A 21,205-nucleotide genomic window follows, 5' to 3' on the forward strand; every position below is an offset into this window, starting at 1 on the left:
ATAGTTGATAATATGAAATTCAAAAAGAACTAAATTTGATCAAATAGGTATTATGGTGTTCATTAAATTATGAATGGAAACTATATAACACAAAGTTATTTTTGTGGCACAAATATTTTAATGTGTACTTTCGTATATCAACTACGCACCTGACCATGAACTCAAGCTGACAGAACAAGTCATGAAAGTCCTGGGGAGGACTGTTGGCAGCCTCATTAGGCAGTTGGTGACAATCAATGACTCCCATTTGGCTTCGTCCCTGGCAGGCCGGCCTAGGGGTACAACAGGTGCATTATTTGTTGTTTGGCAGCTGTGTTTGTGGACCTTGAAGGCATTTGACTGTGTTCCTCGAAAGGTGATCAGGTGGGCACTGCAAAAACTTGGTGTGGAAGAGTGGATTGTGCGTCTGGTGCAGGGGATGTATTTCAATGCTAGTAGCTGTGTCCGCGTTGGTGACGGCTACAATGAGGAGTTTGCTGTGAAGGTTGGGGTCCATCAGGGGTCAGTAATCAGCCCTCTGCTCTTCATCATGGTGCTCGAGGCTCTTTCACATGAATTTCACATTGGTGTTCCCTGGGAGGATCTGTTTGCAGATGATCTGGTTATCATTGCTGACTCAATGGATGAATGTGTCAAGAGGCTCCTGACTTGGAGAGTGAATGGGGGCAAAATCATGATCAGTGGTAAAGGTCTTGACCATAACTTCAGGACTCAGGCAGCTTCCCATGTACTGCTTGTCATACAGGTGTAGGCAGCAACAGTATTTTCTTCAATGGCTGCAAGCACTGGGTGCACAAGAAATGCAGTGGGCTCAAGTGCCTGTTTGTGGACCTTGACTTTAGATGCTCAAGATGCAGGGGAACAGCTCACCCTCTTGACGGCAGGCCGCAGAGTGATATCCAAGTTGGTCTGAATAAGTTGGAGGTTGTAGGTTCCTTCTGCTACCTAGGAGACATGCTTTCTGCAGCTGGTTGCTGTGGCCTTGCAATAACTATGCGTGTGGAGATCGCTTTGAGGTCAAGGAGCTGCTACCGGTTCTGACATCATGCCACCTGTTGTACAATATCTGTGGTCGAGTGTATAGCACTTGTGTACAGAGCACTATGCTTCATGCCAGTGAGACTGGGGCACTGACCAAGCCAAATCTCCACCACCTACAGCGCAATGACAGGGCCATGATCAGACAGACCTGCAACATCAAGCCAGAAGATATGGCCACTATAGGGTCAAATGAATTGCTGAGGCAACTTGGTATCGAAGACCTTGACCTCATCTTAAGGGAAAGAAGACTCCAGTGGTATGGCCACATATGATTCAGCAGTGCAATCAAGTGTGCTCTCAATGTACAAGTTTCTGGAAGGCATAGAGTTTGTTGGTCAATGCTATCTTGGAAAAAGCTGATGGAGAAAGTTCGAAGAGAATGGAAGTTCTCTACTGCCGACCCTTATGATCGAAAAAAAAATGGAGATCTAAGGTGAGATCTGCCATGCATGCAGCTAGCCAGCTATCTGGAAGGGGGCCCACTAGTGTGGACAATACCCGTACACCTGCATGTAAATAGAAAGGAACTGACAACAACAACAACAATGGAAATGCAAAGCTGAACCAATGAATTGAACTCGTTTACTGAGTATACTGAATGATATCCACCCCCTTTACAATTTTGGGGTTTGGGCAGAACTGCTTTTTTTGCTAACCAAGAATTTTATACATACAGTATATGAAGGCACTTTTTTTTCTCTTTGCCCCTCCCCCTTCCACTGTCATAAACATCACTAAGTGCTCTTTCTTTCATTTGGATATCTAAAAAAAACTTTCAAAATCAATGCTACCAGTGACTGATAGTTTGTTTTACCTCCTGTAGGTGAAGTACCACAAATTTAGACCTTATGCTTAGCGCTCAGGGCCGTAGCAGTGAGGGTTCTTTAACATGACAATGCCGATCGCAACACGAGACCTCTATTTTTATTTTTAGAAAGACCCGTGATTTTAACTTCCAAATGCCGAGCATTTAGTGAAGGAGCAATCACGACCTATGTTTGCATCTTAGGTTTGCTAACCATGAGAATAGCTTGAACTCACAACCACTGAGCTACCGTGACCAGTAAAACAACTACTATATAATATATTGCTACTGTTTGTCAAAACAATATGCAAGTATTGATATTGCATGTATCGTAAATTAAGGTTTGTTAAAGGGCCAGGCAATAGCAGTTAGAAATAAATACAAGCATTTTCATGCAAGGTAAAGCCTATTTTGTTCATTAAATTTTGATCCGGGGGGGGGGGGGGGGGGGGGGGGGGGGGGGGGGGGAAGGGGGTTTGAAGAAATTCAAATTCTTTTAAATGATCAAATAAGAAATAATATCTTTTATTAAAAATAACAATTTAATGAACAGCTTAATCAAAGTTTTGTATTTCTCTGTAAGTTTGATAACTTAGGTGAGCATTATGGCCCACTGGCATCAAGTTTTTGAAACTTTAGTATGTGTCTTTTTACACCTTGCATTATTTGAAAACAATAAGAATATTTTTGAGAATCTATATGGAAACGTTTGTAAGCTATTGGGAGATATTGATCAGCAGATAAAAGGTTGGAATGTATCTTTACATGATGCTAACATAAGAATGGTTTTATTTTTGAACAGGGTTCATTTATAGTAAGTTACCCTGTTTATGTTGGGGACCTGAAGTCTGGGAGCTTGAGCACCCCCATCATGACCCTGGACTAATAAGTCCGTGACTCTATTGATTTGTGGTCAGCTCTGAACCTCCAATGTGATCCAATTCCTCGGGCTCTGCCACTTTGTTGTTCAGTCGCAGGATCATGTGGGAGGCAAAACACTTTTATTGGACTTGCCCTTATCAATTTTTTTTTTCATGCAAATTTATGGAATTTCTGCAAGAAACTAGTGGGTGATTTTCTGGTGGATTAATTGGTTAATTGGCAGCATTTAAATGGTTTCAGTGGAGAGAACATCTTTATGTGAGGATAACATTTTTGTTTTTGTAAGGAGATTTCTATAATTATGGTGAGAAATAAAATAAAGCAGAAAGGAGCGTCTTGTTTGATCCTGATCAGTGTAAAACATCACGAGTTTATTAGTCGTGTAGTGAAGGATAATGGAACACAGATTGATGGATTGCTTCAGCAATTTATGTTGACACATACGTAATGTCATTTACGTGAGTTTTTTTTCTCTCAGCAAATATTTTAAAACTATGTGCAGCAACTAGGTCAGATCTTGTTGCTCTGTTCAATGGTTTGGGACATTTCCTTTGGTGATTGGGCTGGACCCAGAAAAGGAACAACAGCCATGTCACTTCGATATTCCTCTTGGGGTCTTTGTGATGAGGATTTCGAGGGAATTTCTCTACAGGAATTTGAAACTGCTGAGAGTAGAATTCCCTTACTGTCCGAATACAAAAAAGGTAACTACACTAAATGAACTGTCCTTGTATTAAAAAAAATTTGTATAGAACTTAGATGCATCACAAACTGTATAGAGGGAAAACTATGTTAGGGAGATTAGTATAGAAATGTGTCATCAACTCTATAGGTATTGTATAGTAAATGTGTCGAAAAGCTCTATAGAAAATGTGTAGTGAATAATGATTGTGTAGTATATAGTTTGATAGCCATGTGGCTGTAACCACAGGGTTTTTGACACAATGTGAGCAAACTTGTGTATATATAATATAGTATAATATAATCTCCTTTTATACTAGATATAAACAAGAGTGCTCAGATTGTGTTAAAACCCTGTGTGTGTAACAAGCATTGATGATTAAACAGATGGATCTACTAAAATCTTGGAAATGTGGGTATAGTTCTACACATATAACCCAAGTATAAAATACGCGTTTATATTATGTAAAATTCTTGTAAGTTTCAGAAAGACTGTATGTCTTTCAGAAACTTACAAGAATTTTACATTTCTCACACAGAGAGCTCATTTTAAGTAATTAATTGACTCGAGTCTAAATAAGAAAATTTAGTGTCGCATCTTAAGAGTCCCAAGAAAGATTTGATGGATTTTAATGATTTTCAGTGATAGATTGAATTAATTAAGATAATCTGTATGTATGGAATGGTTATAAGTTCATCATTTCGATCGTTTCCAATTGATTCTGTCAACAAGCAAACTCTTATATTCCTTGACTCTGTGATTTATATTCTCTTGTTTATATGGTAGTCTTGCTAAAGATTTCAAGCCTTTGCTTAATTGTTATGTGATAAAGACAGTAAATGCAGAAGATAATGTGTGGGGGTAATCTCTACAAATTTTGCTGAAATGAAAAATTTGCAATTTCTTATTTTATTGGAGATACTCTCTGTTTCTGCAATTCCCAGACAGAAAGTTTATTACAAATGAAATATTTTAGTACATGTTGAAGATGCAAACTTTTTCATTAAAGATGTAGGGGGCTGTGAACATTTATTATTGACTGTTCATTGAAGGAATGCAGTAACGAATTTGGATTATATCCTACATAACACAATGGCTCATACCACTTCATTACAGTGATGATAGTTAGGTTTATGTTGTAGAAAAGTGATCTGCACTCTTATGTTCAAGTTTTAATGACAGAACAAGAGCATTTATTGTTTTCTGACATTGGGATCTTCAGAGTATTATTATGAATATTTGTATTATTGATGCAGGAGGAGTGCTTTGGGACTTTCTTCTGAGATTTAAATGTCGAAATATCTGCCAATTTTTGTAAAAACATTCTCTCTCTTTTACTACCTGCTTGCCAGCAGCATTAATTTCCAACATTGAAGTGTCATAGGAATTCCTACAATGTCCATGTAGTGTAGGCTCTATTTTTCTGATGAGTGAATTTTCTGATATAGATTGGGAAGATTGGGGCCCTATTGATTTTTTTCATCATTGTCCTTTTGTGATAACGTTCCTGAATCTCTAAGTTGTTATAATTCTCAGAAATCAATGGTCCCAATGGTGATTCAAAGATAGATAAGAGACAGACTCACGGTAGCTTGTCCGACAATTGTTCGATTGGTCCATATTGCAATGGCATAGTGGCGATATAGAATTTATAGTAGTAAAAACATGGATGTACCAATCCTCTAGGGACTTCTGAATCTGCTTCATTATACTATTTGATTAATACAAATAAAAAAAAAATATTTGTTGAGGAAAATCATTTTCATTGATGCATTATGGCTTGAAGATTTCAATTTAACTATTATAAAGAATTAAGCTGTATAGTTGGGCTGAAAATTGATTGGCAATTAGCAATGCCATGTTGACAAAGATGTCTAATATTTAATTCTCAGATCTTAACCACATTAATTGCAGGCAAGTGGAACATGCAATTCTCCCATCAATTAGCTTAATGGAATTTTGATTGGTCGCATTTCAACTTAAGGATTATAAAGGACTTACAAAAATGTATAGCCACCACATACTAGTACAAATGTACATGAAATGATATGCAGTGTGTGTGTTTATAAAAAAAAAAATAAAAGACATGCCCCCCCCCCCCCCCTCCATTATCCAGTGTTTGAGTTTTCTTTTATTTGAGCAGTCAAAATTTGAGTATTGTCCAAGTTTCACCTTAAGTTTCTTTCGAGAAATCGGCTGAAGTGAGTAACACCTGGTTTCAATATTTTTCATCTTTTTCACTAGCATATTTACTCTTCATTTTTTAAACTTTCCATCTAGCTCTCACAGTTCTTGATCTCTTAATATTAAAATCTGGAGTTCTTTATACCTGTTGTATTACATTTCACTCTTGAAATTGGACATATGTATTGTCTGTGCTAGCTGTCAATCAAGCTGGAAATTAATTTACCCTGGACCGAATACTAAGAAAATTAAAAAAAAAAAGGAAATTCAATTCAGAGTAACAATTATAAGCACAATAATGATTACAGGTAAATGGGTAAAAAACATTAATGTGACTTTTTCTTAATAGTATAGCATCGCTCAAAATTTTTCCCCAATTTCAACAGATTGCTACATGTATATATACGTTACTAGTAGTAAATAATTGAATTCATTTAAAAACCAACCTAATTAAAATCAAACTTCTTAGATCCATGCCGTGTACTTCTTATGCAGAATGGACGTCGCAGATCTAAGAAGTCTGATTTTAATTAGATTGTTTAAAAACATTCAGTCTAGAATAATAATACTTGATTACAGCCAATATGTGTACTGTTGATTGGGACGTGTTTGTACTTGTGGCTCGATCTTCACTGGTGATATCCTGCATGTCACAGTAGGAGTTAATTAAAGCAATTAAGATGAATACGTTTATAGCTCTGAGTAAGGTATGAAACATGGACATTAATTCTGATGCAGTGATTGTGAGATGTTTACGTAATGACGATGATTTTAAGAAGAATTTAACTAAGAGAAATGTCAATTTTCAGCTGTCATCATCAAATTATAAGAATTGAACCTGATTTTGTCACAATGTCAATATATTTGACAACTATTTTTGCTCATCTACTTCTTAAATTGCAAAAGAAACAAGTAGCGATACTGAACAATGACTGCTATTTAAAATATATTGATCAGATTGCCAATTTCCAGATTTATAGCCAACTGTTAAAAATTCAAACTCTCAATGATCTCTTGAAAATGTTTTAGTGATTCTGTGGACTGTCACCTATATGTCTTTGAAATGACTGTCATTGCAGGGGGGGGGATGAAATATTCCAGATTTTGCAGATAAAATACAAAAATTGTTTGTGTTCAAAACCATCTTTTCTAGGTATACACAAATTAACTGGGAGGACTGGGCTTGATCCCAGCACTGCATTGATTTAAACCACAGGGGCTAAGCCCGTTTTGGGCCCGAACTCTGTGATACCATAAATATAGTATATATCTATATTTATGGTATCACAGGGTTCGGGCCCAAAACGGGCTTAGCCCCTGTGATTTAAACCTATAGTTAAAGACGTTAACATTGGTAGTCGCTGTTCTTTTGCGTGGCACCCAGCTTTAGAAGTGAAAGTCAAGAGCCTTTAAGTTACGACCTTGAAAACTGAGGTCCTGTTTCATGGTCGGATATGATCGACACATTAAAGAACCGGCCGCTACGGTTCAGCATGAACACCTGATGCATAGGTCAAAATTAGAGTCTCGTGACTTAAAATTCTGTACCTGAATGAAAATCTTTTTAATGGGATGTGAGACAACATACAAACAAATATGAGTGACTATTATACATACAAATGTTTATGCTTGTCAATGAAATCGTGTTTGCTTGAAATTATGTTGGTGCAATGACAGCATGATGGTATGACTTTTTCTAAATGCAGTGTCACACTAGCAAATGGCCCTATGTATTAAATTCTGGAGATCAAACAAATAAGTACATGTACTTCATTATATTTCAATATCAATGTTTAGTATAACAAGGAAATATAGATGCATGTACTTAAGTGATAAACAATATTATTAATACATTTGTCAAAATTATATCATTGAAATAAACTCCAGCTGACAATTTTGTTAAGAAAAGGTAAAAATAACGCATTTTGAAGTTGAACACCCCCCTCCCCTTTTGAAAACCAAAATTAATGGGAGATAACCCACCTCCCTTTAAAAAGATTCCTGGATGGATCTGCCCCAGTACGTGCAACACTGTTGATTACAGATGTACTTATGAATTTCACTGTTTATCAGTTTCCTTGCCTCTGCAGTTCCTGATCACTGACACCAATACCCCATAGGTTTTAGAAAATCATTGGAAATTGTAATAATTTTTTTTAAAGATTTCTATGTATCTGATGAGAATAGCATGCAAGACCTAGTAAATTCTTATAAAGTAAGCACATTGTGAGCGAATAATGAATGCTTTGTGAATGGTGAACAGGGAACAAAGGCTGAACAAACGGTGAACATAGGACTACATATCATCACATTGTAATTCAAGTTATACTGGAAAATTTGAATGGTTTAGAAAATCTTGTAATTGTCAATAAAATGATTTGCACTTACTAGGTATTGTGATGTCATAATTAAATTGCATGATGTTGCATATTTCAGAATGTATGCATTTGTGCTTATTTTTTTCTTATATATAAATATATCAAATTAAAATGCTTTCAATTTTTAATCATGTTTTTGGAGATCAAAGGTTATATAACATAAAATGCTGCATAGTTCAATTAATTAAGGCAGGGGTGTCAGCTAGATACAAGTATTCTAAATTAAGTTGAAATACAAAATATGCTAGAGTTCCTCACTGACAATATCTTCGTGGTCTTTTGGTGATTAAGGTCTTCCAACAGTCTGTTGGAATTCCCATGGACACGAATTGTGTTCCTTTGTTAGCTGACCTATTTCTATATTTATATGAAGCAGAATTTATTCAAAAACTTCTCTTGAAAAAATCTCTTGCTGTGGCCTTCAGTTCAACATTTAGATATAGACGACGTTTTGTCTATTAACAATAATAACTTTCATTCATGTGTTGATTCGATATATCCCTGTGAGCTCGAAATAAAAGACACCACAGAGTTGTCCAATTCTGCTTCATACTTAGATATTTTATTGAAAGTAGACAGTAACGGCAAACTGACAACTCAACTGTGTGACAAACGGGATGATTTCAGCTTCGATTTCCATCATCAGCTTCCCATATTTATGTAGCAATATTCCATTATCACCTGCATATGATGTTTATATCTTTCAACTGATTCAATACGCAAGAGCTTGTTCTGCATATAGTCAGTTTTTAAATCGCGGCTAGCTACTGACAAAAAAGTTGATGGTACAGGGGTTTCAATAACAGTCTCGATTGAAGTCAGCATTTCGCAAATTCTATGGTCGTTTTAATGATCTAGTTCGTCAATACAACCTATCATTGGGTCAAATGCTGTCTGACGTGTTTCATTCCAATTGTTAGGCCATTTTTGGCACACTCATTTTGACTATGGATTTCTCCATTTACCTGATCAAGATATAGGGCTCACGGTGGGTGTGACCGGTTGACAGGGGATGCATGCTTACTCCTCCTATAGGCACCTGATCCCACCTCTGGTGTGTCCAGGGGTCCGTGTTTGCCCAACTATCTATTTTGTATTGCTTATAGGAGTTATGAGATTGATCATTCGTTATCTTCACCTTTCATACTGTAGATTCTTAAATATACGCAAGAAATTTATTATAGCGTAATTCGCAAGAAGCATCACTCGCAAAATAAAATTACTCGCTTATATTTTTTATTGCTAAGATACATGTAAAAACGCTTAATCAACATGCAGAGCACTCATCGCGAATGTTCTCGCTATTTGACATGTACGAGTCATTTAGTGATATCAAGTATTTGCATACAAATACAGGAATCTACAGGAAAAACAGGCAAGTGGAGTGTAACTAGACTCCATAAGTAGCTTAGAAAGGAAGCTAGGCTGTCTCATTATTTTTATACTAATAAATCCACAGCTACAAGATTACTTGGACTTATAGGTGTGAAATTCGAGTCTGCATTCCAGTTTCTTCAATGTTAACAAGTTTTTCCAAGTTTCGTCTATACAATTTGTTTTAGAAAATTAATTTGCAACAAAGTCACTGAAACAAATTACTGGAAAATAATACGATTGCCATCTTTTTGCAATTTGTAAGTGACATGATAGATTATTTTTTGACTTGTGTGATGCCGTTAATAGAAAAGCTATCACTTTCCTTTAATTTTTCTGATAAAGAAGTCGATTGGCCCATTGAACCATGAAGAATGGCCTCGTATCAAATATCGATGATTTTTACCACAAAATGTTCTCTAGATTTCTGCTCTCTGGAATTTTTTCTTCTCAATGTTTTTTTCATATAGGGGTGTTAAATTTTGAGTTTAAAAATGTGGTTGTATTATTCAAGTTTTACCAGAGACATATATAATTGAGATTAGCAATTTTCACAAGTTTCATATTATCTTGCAGCTCGATAGTACTTTGGTAAAAATGCACACCAATTTGAATATTTACCATCTTATGATACAAAATATCACGTGCAAACTTTCCAAATCCTTCTCACCAAAACATTTAACATATGATATTTTCATAAGATGTATCACTCCAAAATAAAGTTTAGTTTCAAAAGGTGACATGTTGTCACCCAAAGTCAACCAAAGTGACGACATTTCAGCAGATGGTTTTTGATTTGCTTATTTATAGAATTATTAATGTGCAATCAATATATTTGCTATTCATCAAATCATTTCAAAACTTGTTAAAATCAATTCCAATTTATAACAGAAATAAACTTATATTTAATTAAGCATCATTTGATATTAATTTAACAACCCAAGGAAAAGAAATCACTGGCAGAGTGATGAAATAAGAAGTTTAAAATCATTTTCTGTGTTTAAAATCTTTTAAAATAAACTAAAACTAACATTAATTATCAGTCCATCAGGAAAAAAATCACTGAATGGGTGATGAGACAAGAAGTTTAAATCATTTTCTGTGTTTAAAATCTTAAATAAACTAAAACTAACATTATATTATCAGTCCATCAGGAAAAAAATCACTGAATGGGTGATGAGACAAGAAGTTTAAATCATTTTCTGTGTTTAAAATCTTAAATAAACTAAAACTAACATTATATTATCAGTCCATCAGGAAAAGAAATCACTGGAGAAGTGATGTCAAATAAGAAGTTTAAAATCATTTTCTGTGTAATTTGATGGAAGGGACTACACATTTTTTTGAAGAAGAGGAGAGTATGATTGAATCAATAGTAATTGAGATGGAAATTTGCTACAATTGGCTATTCATGCTGTAGATAGGTCCTCAATGATCAGTTATAAATGGAAACTAAAAGCTTTTAAGGAGGAAAATTGCTACACCAGAGAAATTTGATGTGGATGAAAAGTGGAGGCCTATATATATATATATATATATATATATATGTACAACAATATTTTGAAATTTCGCTTTATTTAGTAAAAAAAAAAAAATGCAATTTTAGTAGAAAATAATCTGAAAAAACTTAAAACCCCTGGTGGACTCCGACCTGCGATCTACAGTTCAGCAGTCGATGTGACGACCTACTGAGCTACTCAGTTAGGCATTTAAATTGAAACGGAATAGACAAATATTGTTAAATATTTATATTTTCAGTCATGTTTTAAAAAGAAGTCGGCCATTATGACGATGTAGTACTCCTTCTTAAATCAGCGCAGTTATGTATTTTGCTTAATAAAGAAAACATAAATTATTTTTAGAATTGCGTCGCCCCAGTGAGCCTACCTACTTAATCAGTGAGACTGACTTGTTAAACCAATTCTCCCCAGCGGCTCCTAATGGAAATACTGATGCCTTCCTTTACAATTCTGCTACAGATGTTAAACTGCCACCAGCTACCCCTAGTTACTATGGAAACTCCAAGTTTGACCTTCAACCTCCGCCCAGCCCTGGTCTGCTTAGCATTAACTCAGCCTGGAGTGAACTTGCCAAATTGCAGTCACGGAGATCATCTTATGGAGATTTTTCAGACACAAGGTAAGAAAATCTCTCCCCCTTCCAAGAACCCCCATTTTTCTAGCAACATTTTAATTACCACTTTTTTTATGCCTGATTTAGACACGACATGATTATTAGTCTAGTCAATCTAGCTCAAAAATGAGCAAAACTTCAAACTAATTGCAACAGAAATGAAGTTTTGATTATTCATGCAAGAAAACACATTCAAACAACATATTAAAAATCGGCTTTTGTATTTCCATGGGAAAATTGGAATTTTGGGGTAAAAGGATCTGTTTTTTCATGAAAATCGCTAAAAACTGGAAATTGAAGAAAATATCCATTTTATGTAACATACAGTGAAAATAAGTTTCATATCTCAAATTTCAACCTGGAAATGTTCGATTAATTTTTTTTACAGCAGAATATATTCTTTCCTTGACTGTAATTTATGGGTAAAATCTTGCTTTTTTTAATATAATTGTTAAAGATTGAAATTTTAAGAAAAAAAACCCACATTTTGTCATACATTTGAGTCTACAAATAAAAAATTGAAGTTAGGATTTATTTTAAAAACTGCTCAACAAGTAAGATGTATAGATTATTGGCAATATATATGAAAAATACCATTTTAGGTAGGAAAACCTACCTTTTTCTAAAACAAAAATAGTGAAAAACTGGAAATGATAGGAAATGACTGTTTTATAGAAGAGATGGCATTGATCTTATAAATTTAAGAATAAAACGTCCAAATGCACAACTTATCTTTTCTGCACCAAAATTTATTTTCCCTTGCCGAATTTTGGGCTGAAATCTTCATTTTCCAACAAAAATCATTAAAAACTGGATTTTGGAAGAAAATACTTTTTCCTGTCCATTAGGCATATATGAGTTACCACATGAAGATTTATACATTAAAATAAACTGTTAACACAAAACAAGTGCCCCTTCAAAAATGGTCTGTAAAAGATGACCTACATTTTTGCAGATACTCCCCTTACATCGGAAGTTGGAGGCGCGCTTACCATTCCGGTCCTATGTTTCACATAAATACATGTAGTATTTTAAAACAAACAGTGTATAGTAAAGCTTACGTTACCAAATTCTTTATTAAGCTGAGTTTTAACAGTTTGTACTACATCTATGACGGAACAAGGTTCAGTTTCTTCGATTTTATAAAGAAATCTTTAATACATGCACTTAGTCAAGTTCTAGAGTTTGGGAAGGGGGGGGGGGGTTTATAGCCGTATTTGATGTTTAGTTCTATCCAAATGATTGTGCAATTAATACCGAGAATTTCAGGAGTAATCTGTTTTAAAAACAATGGACACAGAATAAAAAGCAAAATGAATCAGGCACACAGCATCGTATAAAAAAAAAAGGGGGGGGGGTGAAGATAATTTCACAATATTGCCTGAAAATTGACAAGTAAATTTTAATCCAAAGTTATAAAAATCCTTGATGGTGTTGGGGGGGGGGGGGGGGGGGGGGGCTAAGGTTGTTCTCTCAGTTCAATTTTACACTTCCACTGTGTACAGTTCACGACAATGCTATTTAAAAAAAAAAAAAAAAAAGAGGAGGGAGGGCAACCAATCTGTCTAAAAATCGACCTCTGTACGTAAAAATTTATCAACTTTGCATGTAATGATAAAAGGTGTAGAGCCATTATTGCTACATGCCTGATAATTATATAATTAAGTGATCATTTGAGTAATTGCAGTACAGTTCAGTCCATGTTTTTACAAGTACAACGGCTAGTGTCACAATTTGCCTTGCATTTACAGCGAAAAACGTTCAAAAGTTTATCTGGTGCGACTTGCAATTTAGTTTTAATGGATACAAGAATTGCTGAAAGCAGTGATAAGCCCCAATTAGAAGGATCCAAATTAATCATTTCTTTAGTCCATTCTATGACTTAAAAAATTCTTGCAGTGCTCCTTTTCTGCAGCTGTAGTTAGTAGTTAGTGGCAATGACTGAACTTATAAAAATGATATTGTGTTAGACAATTTTTCACATAGCAAATCTCCTATAAGTGTCTCTATGGTATTCCATCGTACAAAGTCGTTATGACATCGACACCAGAATATATCTTTTTCTCTATGAAATCCTCATATAGGAAGGTGAAGATAACGAACAGTGATCCATCTCGTAACTCCTATAAGCAATACAAAATAGAGAGGTGGGCAAACACGGACCCCTGGATATACCAGAAGTGGGATCAGATGCCTATGGGCTATAAGGAGTAAGCACCCCCTGTTGACCGGTTACACCCGCTGTGAGCTCTATATCTTAACAAGAGGCCCAGGGGCCTTATAGGTCACCTGAGTATCATGTAACAACCTTCCAATGTTTGAATTAGGTTTGTGTTTAAATATAAGAATTTTACTTTTGGATGGAAGAAACATTGAATAGCTATGTGGTCATGAAGTACATGTGTCATTTTTATGTTCAATCAATAATCCTTTTTAAAAAACCTAGGTCTGAGACATCATAAAGAAAAGGGTTATTTACTCCTTAGATAAAACCAATATAAGAAGATTTTCAAAGAATTTCTACATTTTCACTATATGACCAATAGAGCCCCACCCTAACACAAGAACCCCTGCCCCAGGGGCCATGAATTTCACAATTTTGGTAGAGGGCTCAACACTCATTATAATTATGCCCACAGTTTGGCTTCTTGATGTCCAGGAGTAAAGAAGAAGATTTTTTAAAATTACACTCATTTTGATGGTTTTTGCCCCACCCCTCAGGCCCCAGGGGGGCAGGGACTACGAATTTCACAATTTTTGTTCCCCTCCACCCACAGATGCTATATACCAAAATTGGTTGAAATTGGTTCAGGGGTTTCAGAGAAGAAGCTGAAAATGTTCAAATGTTAACGCACGACGAACAACGACGGACAAAAACAGATAGCAATAGGTCACCTGAATGATTCAGGTGACCTAATAAGGCAAACGGAGTTACCCTTATTCAATATCATTGTGCCAAAAACGGCCTAACAATCTATATGAAACAAGTCAGGCAGATTTGACCCAATGATAGGTTGTATTAGCAAAGTAGATTGTTATAACGACCATATAATTCGCGAAATGCTGACTTTAAACGAAACAGTTGAAACCCCTTCACCATCAACTTGTTTGTCAGTAGCCTGCCTCCATTTAAAAACTAATCATATACAGAATTTTTTCGCGATTTGTCTACATTTTGACTATACAGGACCTGTTCCGATGCCGAACATTCTTGACGTTGTGTCGCATCCTGTGAATGCATGTAGAAAGGGAAAGGATTGACAAACTTCGTTTCCTAAAAAGACGTCTGGTTTTAACGATATTCTTCACTTATATTAGGGGCAAGATTAAAAATTCAATGTCTCACAATAAACTAAGTTCACATAGTTTTCACCAAGAACCCCCCCTTTAAAACTTAATATGACAAATGTTGAAACTAATCGAATAACAAGAAAAGAAACCTACGATTATAAATAACACTCTGTATACCTTTTCTACTGTTTATTCACAAATGAAAGTCACTGTACATTAAATCTTCATTAATATGTTTTAAATATTATGTGGTAATATTCAACAGTCGCTTGTCTTTTTCCTTTTTCCACTAAAGTGTAATCGATGTCGGATGACAGAAACTTGCGGAAGTTTTTATTCCCCTCCCCCTAACTAATTGAAATTAAATTTTCATCCGACATTGATTTCGTCCCTTAGGGCAGTCATGTTTATTTCAGAGTTCGTTGCTATTTCTGTGCTTTATATATAGACATTTCAAACACAATGTGCATTTTGTATGATCCTCTAAAATTTACGATAAATAACTGTATCCCATTTCCATTCTCAATGATCGTGTACCAGCGTGGCGAGAATTCCATCGTCATCGAAAACAAGTTTTGTCTTGAATAGATGGCCGGGCGGTCTTGCGCGCTGTTCGCATGCTGCTAGGAGATATGGTTCCGCAGGTCGTGAGCCCAAGACTAATTAGAAAGAGTAACTACTCGATTTTACATCAAATCATGATACTATGCGCAAGTGTTTACTTACATTGATTTTTATTATTTATATTATCAATGTTTTATTATCATTATTATTACCCATGAATGACTCCCCAAACCTGAATTTGAAAAAGAAAAGCAAAAATACTTTACTTACTTAGTTTTATAAAAGTTTTTAATACAAAACGTTTGCTCAAATTATGAAGATACAAAATAACTGAAACTTTTAACCCGAATGGCTTTCCATACTTTCTTTTTTAACAACCGTAATTCCCCCTTGTAAATTGACACTAATTCTTTAAGATTTCATTTATAATTGATTATTCATAACTTCTAAAGTAAATATTGTGTTTTATAATTAAAATTAATTCAGTAGAGGGTCAAACAAAATATTTTGAAGCTTTATTCGCGAAAGTTCCCCGGGAATGGAAGTCGACAAAGAATATGAGATGCTGAGCAATATTGTATGTATATAGAAGGTCTTAAAATCACCTTTTTAATACAACTGTAAAGCTGTTTAATCGCGTTTTTTATTACATGCACTTTAGATCGTCGTGTATAACTTTATTCCGAAGACTGTCACAGTTAAGTTACTCCCCTTTATGTGTACGACATGCCGTAAACACCACAAAATATCGATGGTTTACTAAAACATTTAAGTCTAAATTTTAAATATTTCCCATTGTCTGATTTTGTCCGATTTTTTGTATGTTGTTAATCACGCTTTTGTTTATTAAATTCCGTCGAGTTTGTTTCTGTTGCAATTACTTTGAGGTGATTTGCTAGATTGACTAGACTATATGGTGCAGCGATGTCTGTACATCCATCCGTTTTTTGGAGTTTTCTGTTTCTATTTTCATTTCTCTTTGAATTCACATATCAAGCTATGTAGCTTCTTTGTGGATCACTCTTAAGATCATGTTGCAATTTTGATCTATTTCTACCTCTTTTGCAGGAGTTTTGCCCCTTTATTTGAAATTTAATGTTATATGAGGTGTATGTGATTTGTCCATCTAACTCCACTCACAGTTTTCAAGCGAGATCGACCTACTTATTTTACAGAGTGTTTGTAAGGGTATTGAGGATGTGTATATATATGGCAATTAGTATTTCAATTTTTTGGGAAAAATACAGGTTATTGAACCTAGTCAGTCTATTTTGACAAAATATTGCAGAGAGAACATAATTTGTCCATCTGTCTTCTCCCACACCGTTTTCAAGTAAGTACCTTCTTATTTTACAGGGTGTTTTTGTGGATTTTGAAGATGTGCATGTGGCAAGAATTTTTGATTCTGAACAATTTTCAAATTTTCTTTACAGGTTGTTGAACCTAATCAATTTAGGGTACTTTGAGCATTTTACACTCAAAGCTTTTGATTTGTCTATCAACCTCCTGTCACAGTTTTTAAGCTAGGACTTTTTTATTCATAGAGTGCAAAAAAGAGTATTTCAACTCAATGATGACTGTTACTACCTTCAGTAAAGTTCTATAACTCATGGCTTAAGAAAAAGAACCACCCTGCATAAGCTTGTGATGGGTATATTATGTACTTTTTCTGGTACTCTTGTTTCTGTATACGGTACCATTATTAAAACAGAAATGCAAATAATTTAAGATTTATCAGATTATCATGAATAGCCTGAAAATTGGTTTGGTAAAAAATACTTTTCATAATTTTACTAATTCATCAAAAATTTTTTACTTGGGGAAAAAAACCCAGTATGATTAAAATCAAATATCTCTTTTGCTTTGATCTTTGATCATATGAATAAATGGAATAAAGTGAGAGGTTTGATTTTAACCATTTGAATCAGAAAAAGTTTTGTGCCCTTGCTTCTGAATCAGTAAATGTGAGGAACGCTGGTGTTTAATCTGTCTGTCTGTGAAACCTTGGTTGAATGAAATATACAGTCAAACCTCTTTATCTTGAACTCGATGAGACTGAGAATAAACGTTGAGATATCCAAGGATTCGAGATATGAAGGGTAAAATACTTAAAGAATAAGTGGTTGGGACTTTCAAATCACTTTGACATATCAATGATAATCAAGATATTGGTGTTTAAGATACTGAAGTTCAACTGTATATTCAGTGTACGAGACTCAGAAAACAATCAGATTAGGCCAAGTAAAATTAATTAGTAGATTATCATTTAAACTTCACAAAAAAATGGGGCGGGTGGGAGGATTTTATTTTTTATTTTTCGCCATGGTATTCTTGACCTCGAAAATGCCTTCTCTCATTGAGAAAAGGCTTTATAAATCATAATTACATGTGTATTTGGGTTTCTAAAAGGCAAAGTGAAACAAAGCACGTTTACGATACCGGACCGGACATAAAAATATTCGGAAATCGTAATTTTGAAAAATAAAAAAAAATCGGGGCGGGGCGATTTTCGAGGGGCGGGCGGGAATGATAATCTACTAATTAATTTTACTTGGCCTTATATTCAGTGTACGAAATTCAGAAAACAATCATATGAAGCAGCAGGACTGACTTAACTGTAAAAATCTGTCACCTGATAATGCAAGGGGTGTGAAACAAATGAAGAAACAATCGTTTAGATGATTTGTTTTTTAGATGTGCTAACATACTAGTATCATAGCAAGGTGCCTTAGATACATTGTTATTTGCCTAATGTGTGATTATAGAACACAAATTTTTATTTGGTCGCAAACTCTTTATTTAGGATCAAAGATAGCCATTAATGACTAATTTATTGCAGAATTTCCTCTGATTCCCTTATATAACTTTGTTGTGTAATAGACCAAGACCCCAGTATAAAAGATCATTATCATCTTTGTTATTTTTATTGCCTTTATAATACTTCCAAATAATTCAATGGCCACTGTGGTTCAGCTGGTTTGAGTGTTCACTTTGTGACTTGGATTGTGAGTTGAAATCATGGGGTGGAGATGGATCGATCGTGATAGTAGCAATGAAACTTCATATGAAGACTCTCTGTAACCAAATGATGACCATTTGGGGGGGGGGGGGGTAACAATTCTTGGTCGCAAAATTATATATTATAAGAAATATTGATTTCCAAGTAACATATTGCAAATGCTGTTTGAGCTTTAGAACTTTCAGGAGAGTCTCTATGATAGGATCAATTTGTAGAAGTCCTTACTTCGTGTAAGAAATCCTACACCAGCATCAGTCTCTACAGACACATAGGGTTTATATTTTTTATGCCCCCACTGTAATATGGCCAGGGCATGTACCGGCCCTTACAACCTTCTTTCACAGATTTAGTTTTTTTTAATTAATTTTCACTATGCTTGCAGATATTGGGTTTATTTCTGATAGTTGTATACAGTAAAACACACACCCTCTTGTGGGGATCCGAGTTAGAGTAGGTCCTCAGTACCCCCTTGCTTGTCGTAAGAGGTGACTATATGGGTTGGTCCTTCGGATGAGACTGCAAAAACCGAGGCCCCATGTCTCAGCAGGTGTGGCACGATAAAGATCCTTCCCTGATCAAAGGCCGTAAGCACCGAGCATATAGGCCTAAATTTTGCAGCCCTTCACTGGCAATGGTGACATCTTTATGTGAGTGAAATATTCTTGAGAGAGACGTTAAACAATATAGAATCAATCAATCATGTAACGAACATGCTTAAAACAAATTCATGTGTATTGATCGATATTTATTCCCATTTGAGAGGAAAATAACTAAAATTTTATTGGATATAGCAAAGTTTGGCTTCAATGAACTGATTTTGCTGGCCCTGGAGGTCCCTTATAATCGTGTTTTATTATATAATGAGGTTTTGTTATAATGAACTGATTTTTGCTGGACCTGGAGGTTCGCTGTGACCATGTTTTGCTGTATTGAGTTTCAGAGTTCGTAGTTTGCCAGACTGTTTTTATCTATGGTTTTAGACTTTGAAATGAATTTTTGCATGGAGTTGTATTTTGCTGAGTTACATAACTAAAAGTTTCAATATCTGTGTTATATGATAGCTAGCTCCTTGATTTTTAAAATTAAGTTATAGAATTGACTGTTTCCAGACTTTTTAAAGTCCCTTTAATTAACTAGGTGTGGAGTTGTAAGCTGGAATAATGCTGTCCTTTGGTCACCATGGGATGAGAGTGGTTCCCATTCACTTGGGGTCAAAAGTCCAAGACCATGCAAACACAAGTAAAACATTTCCGGACCTTTATTAATTTCCCTTATCTCTTGGAGTTACCATGTTTCGCATGCAAACTTGACAGTCAATAAGGATGATCTCTATTGATTTGGGGTTCAAAAGATTGAAGGATCAGACATATTGCTTTTTGTAACATTCAGATTGGAATGCAACTGTAAAGGACAGGGGGTCTAAATATTACCAAAAGTATAAGCCATTTTGGTCAAAATCCATGAAAGTTTAAGTCATTAGTATTTTGGAGCAATTCAGCAAAATAAATACAAAAGAATAACATTGACTTTATTTCTTATTAAAAATACCTCTCTAGCTGATTTATTTATCCAAATAAATTCTAATTCATTATAGATATATCTAAGGCATCATCTACTATTTCTGCAATCTTTATCTAACTAAATATTGAAAGTCAATTTGTTTTCACAAAAGATGTACATGTATAGTGATAAAGATATTGACTTTTTGTGAAAATAAATGTTTTTATGAATCAGATACCTGAGCTAGTACTTTCATGATGGTCAAAGTTTGAAAATCCACATGGGGGGGGGACTTAATTTCAAAGCTCTAAATTTGCGACATTTTGTCTTGAAAATAAATATTTATATTTTCAAAGAAAATATCCATATAGTACATTGTATATGTATCATAATGATATATTAACACAACATCAAAAAGTGTGTTTTTTATTTTCCTTTTGAAAAAAAGAAACTCGAAAAACACACTTTGAAAGATATACATGCATGATTAGTTTATTAAAATCATTAACTATTCAGCAAAAATTTAAAGATAATTAAACTAACATATCCCCTCAATGATTAAGTTACATACATGTTATTAATACTTATGAAGTTGCATCTTTTTACACCATAACATCGCTGGATTGATTGATTGTATCTTGCTTAATGTCCCTATTAAGAGAATTTTTTACTCATATGGAGACGTCACCAAAACCAGTAAAGGATTTCTTAAGGCTTATGCTCGACGCTTACAGCCATTGAGCGATGAGGGTTCTTTAGCGTGCCACATTTACTGTGACACGGGGCATCTGTTTTAATTAAGGTCATCTCTGAGAACCCATGACATTCACACCTGATGCCGAGTGTTTGGCGATGGAACTCTCGATCACTACCTGTTTTAACGACTTTTAAATAGGTCTGTCGCGGCCAGGATTGAAACCCCAACCTTCCACATGTGGAGCGACGCTCTATTTTTAGACCACCGGGGATTAATATAAAAATTTTAAAAATACCAGTAAGCACATGCATATAGGTACGACTGCAATGCTGATCTTACATGGCTGAAACAATCCGTGACCAGAAAAGGAGTGCTCTGCTGCTCTACCATGAAATTCGTAAACAAAACCTCTGCACACAAATACAGCATCTGAAATAATTACCAAAAAAAAAGGGGGGTTTTGCAGTGACTATATTTTGTGGTATAAGGATTGATTAATCAAAAAGTTCTAAATCTGCTTGATATTACAGTTTCTGCTTCATCCAATACACATATATCTTCTATTTTTATATTTCTATACGTGTATTTCAGTTTTATAATTTATGATACAAGTAGTTGAGACTTGGAACTAGTTCAACTGTTGTAATTTATTAAT

The 21,205-nt window shown here is 34.9% G+C and overlaps 1 protein-coding gene across 9 annotated transcripts in view; it reads left to right on the plus strand.

Annotated features, from left to right (window-relative positions):
* The window catches only part of LOC125673127 (cyclic nucleotide-gated cation channel beta-1-like), a 90,083-nt gene that overhangs the window by 45,420 nt on the left and 23,458 nt on the right, over nucleotides 1-21,205 (plus strand). For 2 of the 9 annotated variants that reach the window (XM_056166849.1, XM_056166854.1), the window contains 3 exons: nucleotides 11,209-11,485; nucleotides 16,623-16,667; nucleotides 19,491-19,592. In XM_056166849.1, coding sequence (XP_056022824.1) covers nucleotides 11,209-11,485; nucleotides 16,623-16,667; nucleotides 19,491-19,592 — 424 coding nt within the window. Of the gene's footprint in view, nucleotides 1-2,857; nucleotides 3,433-11,208; nucleotides 11,486-16,622; nucleotides 16,668-19,490; nucleotides 19,593-21,205 lie in introns of those variants that run through there. The other 7 variants (XM_056166877.1, XM_056166880.1, XM_056166868.1 and 4 more) reach the window with 7 other exon arrangements.

Source organism: Ostrea edulis, chromosome 1 (genome assembly GCF_947568905.1).
Source record: "Ostrea edulis chromosome 1, xbOstEdul1.1, whole genome shotgun sequence".
NCBI lineage: Eukaryota > Metazoa > Mollusca > Bivalvia > Ostreida > Ostreidae > Ostrea > Ostrea edulis.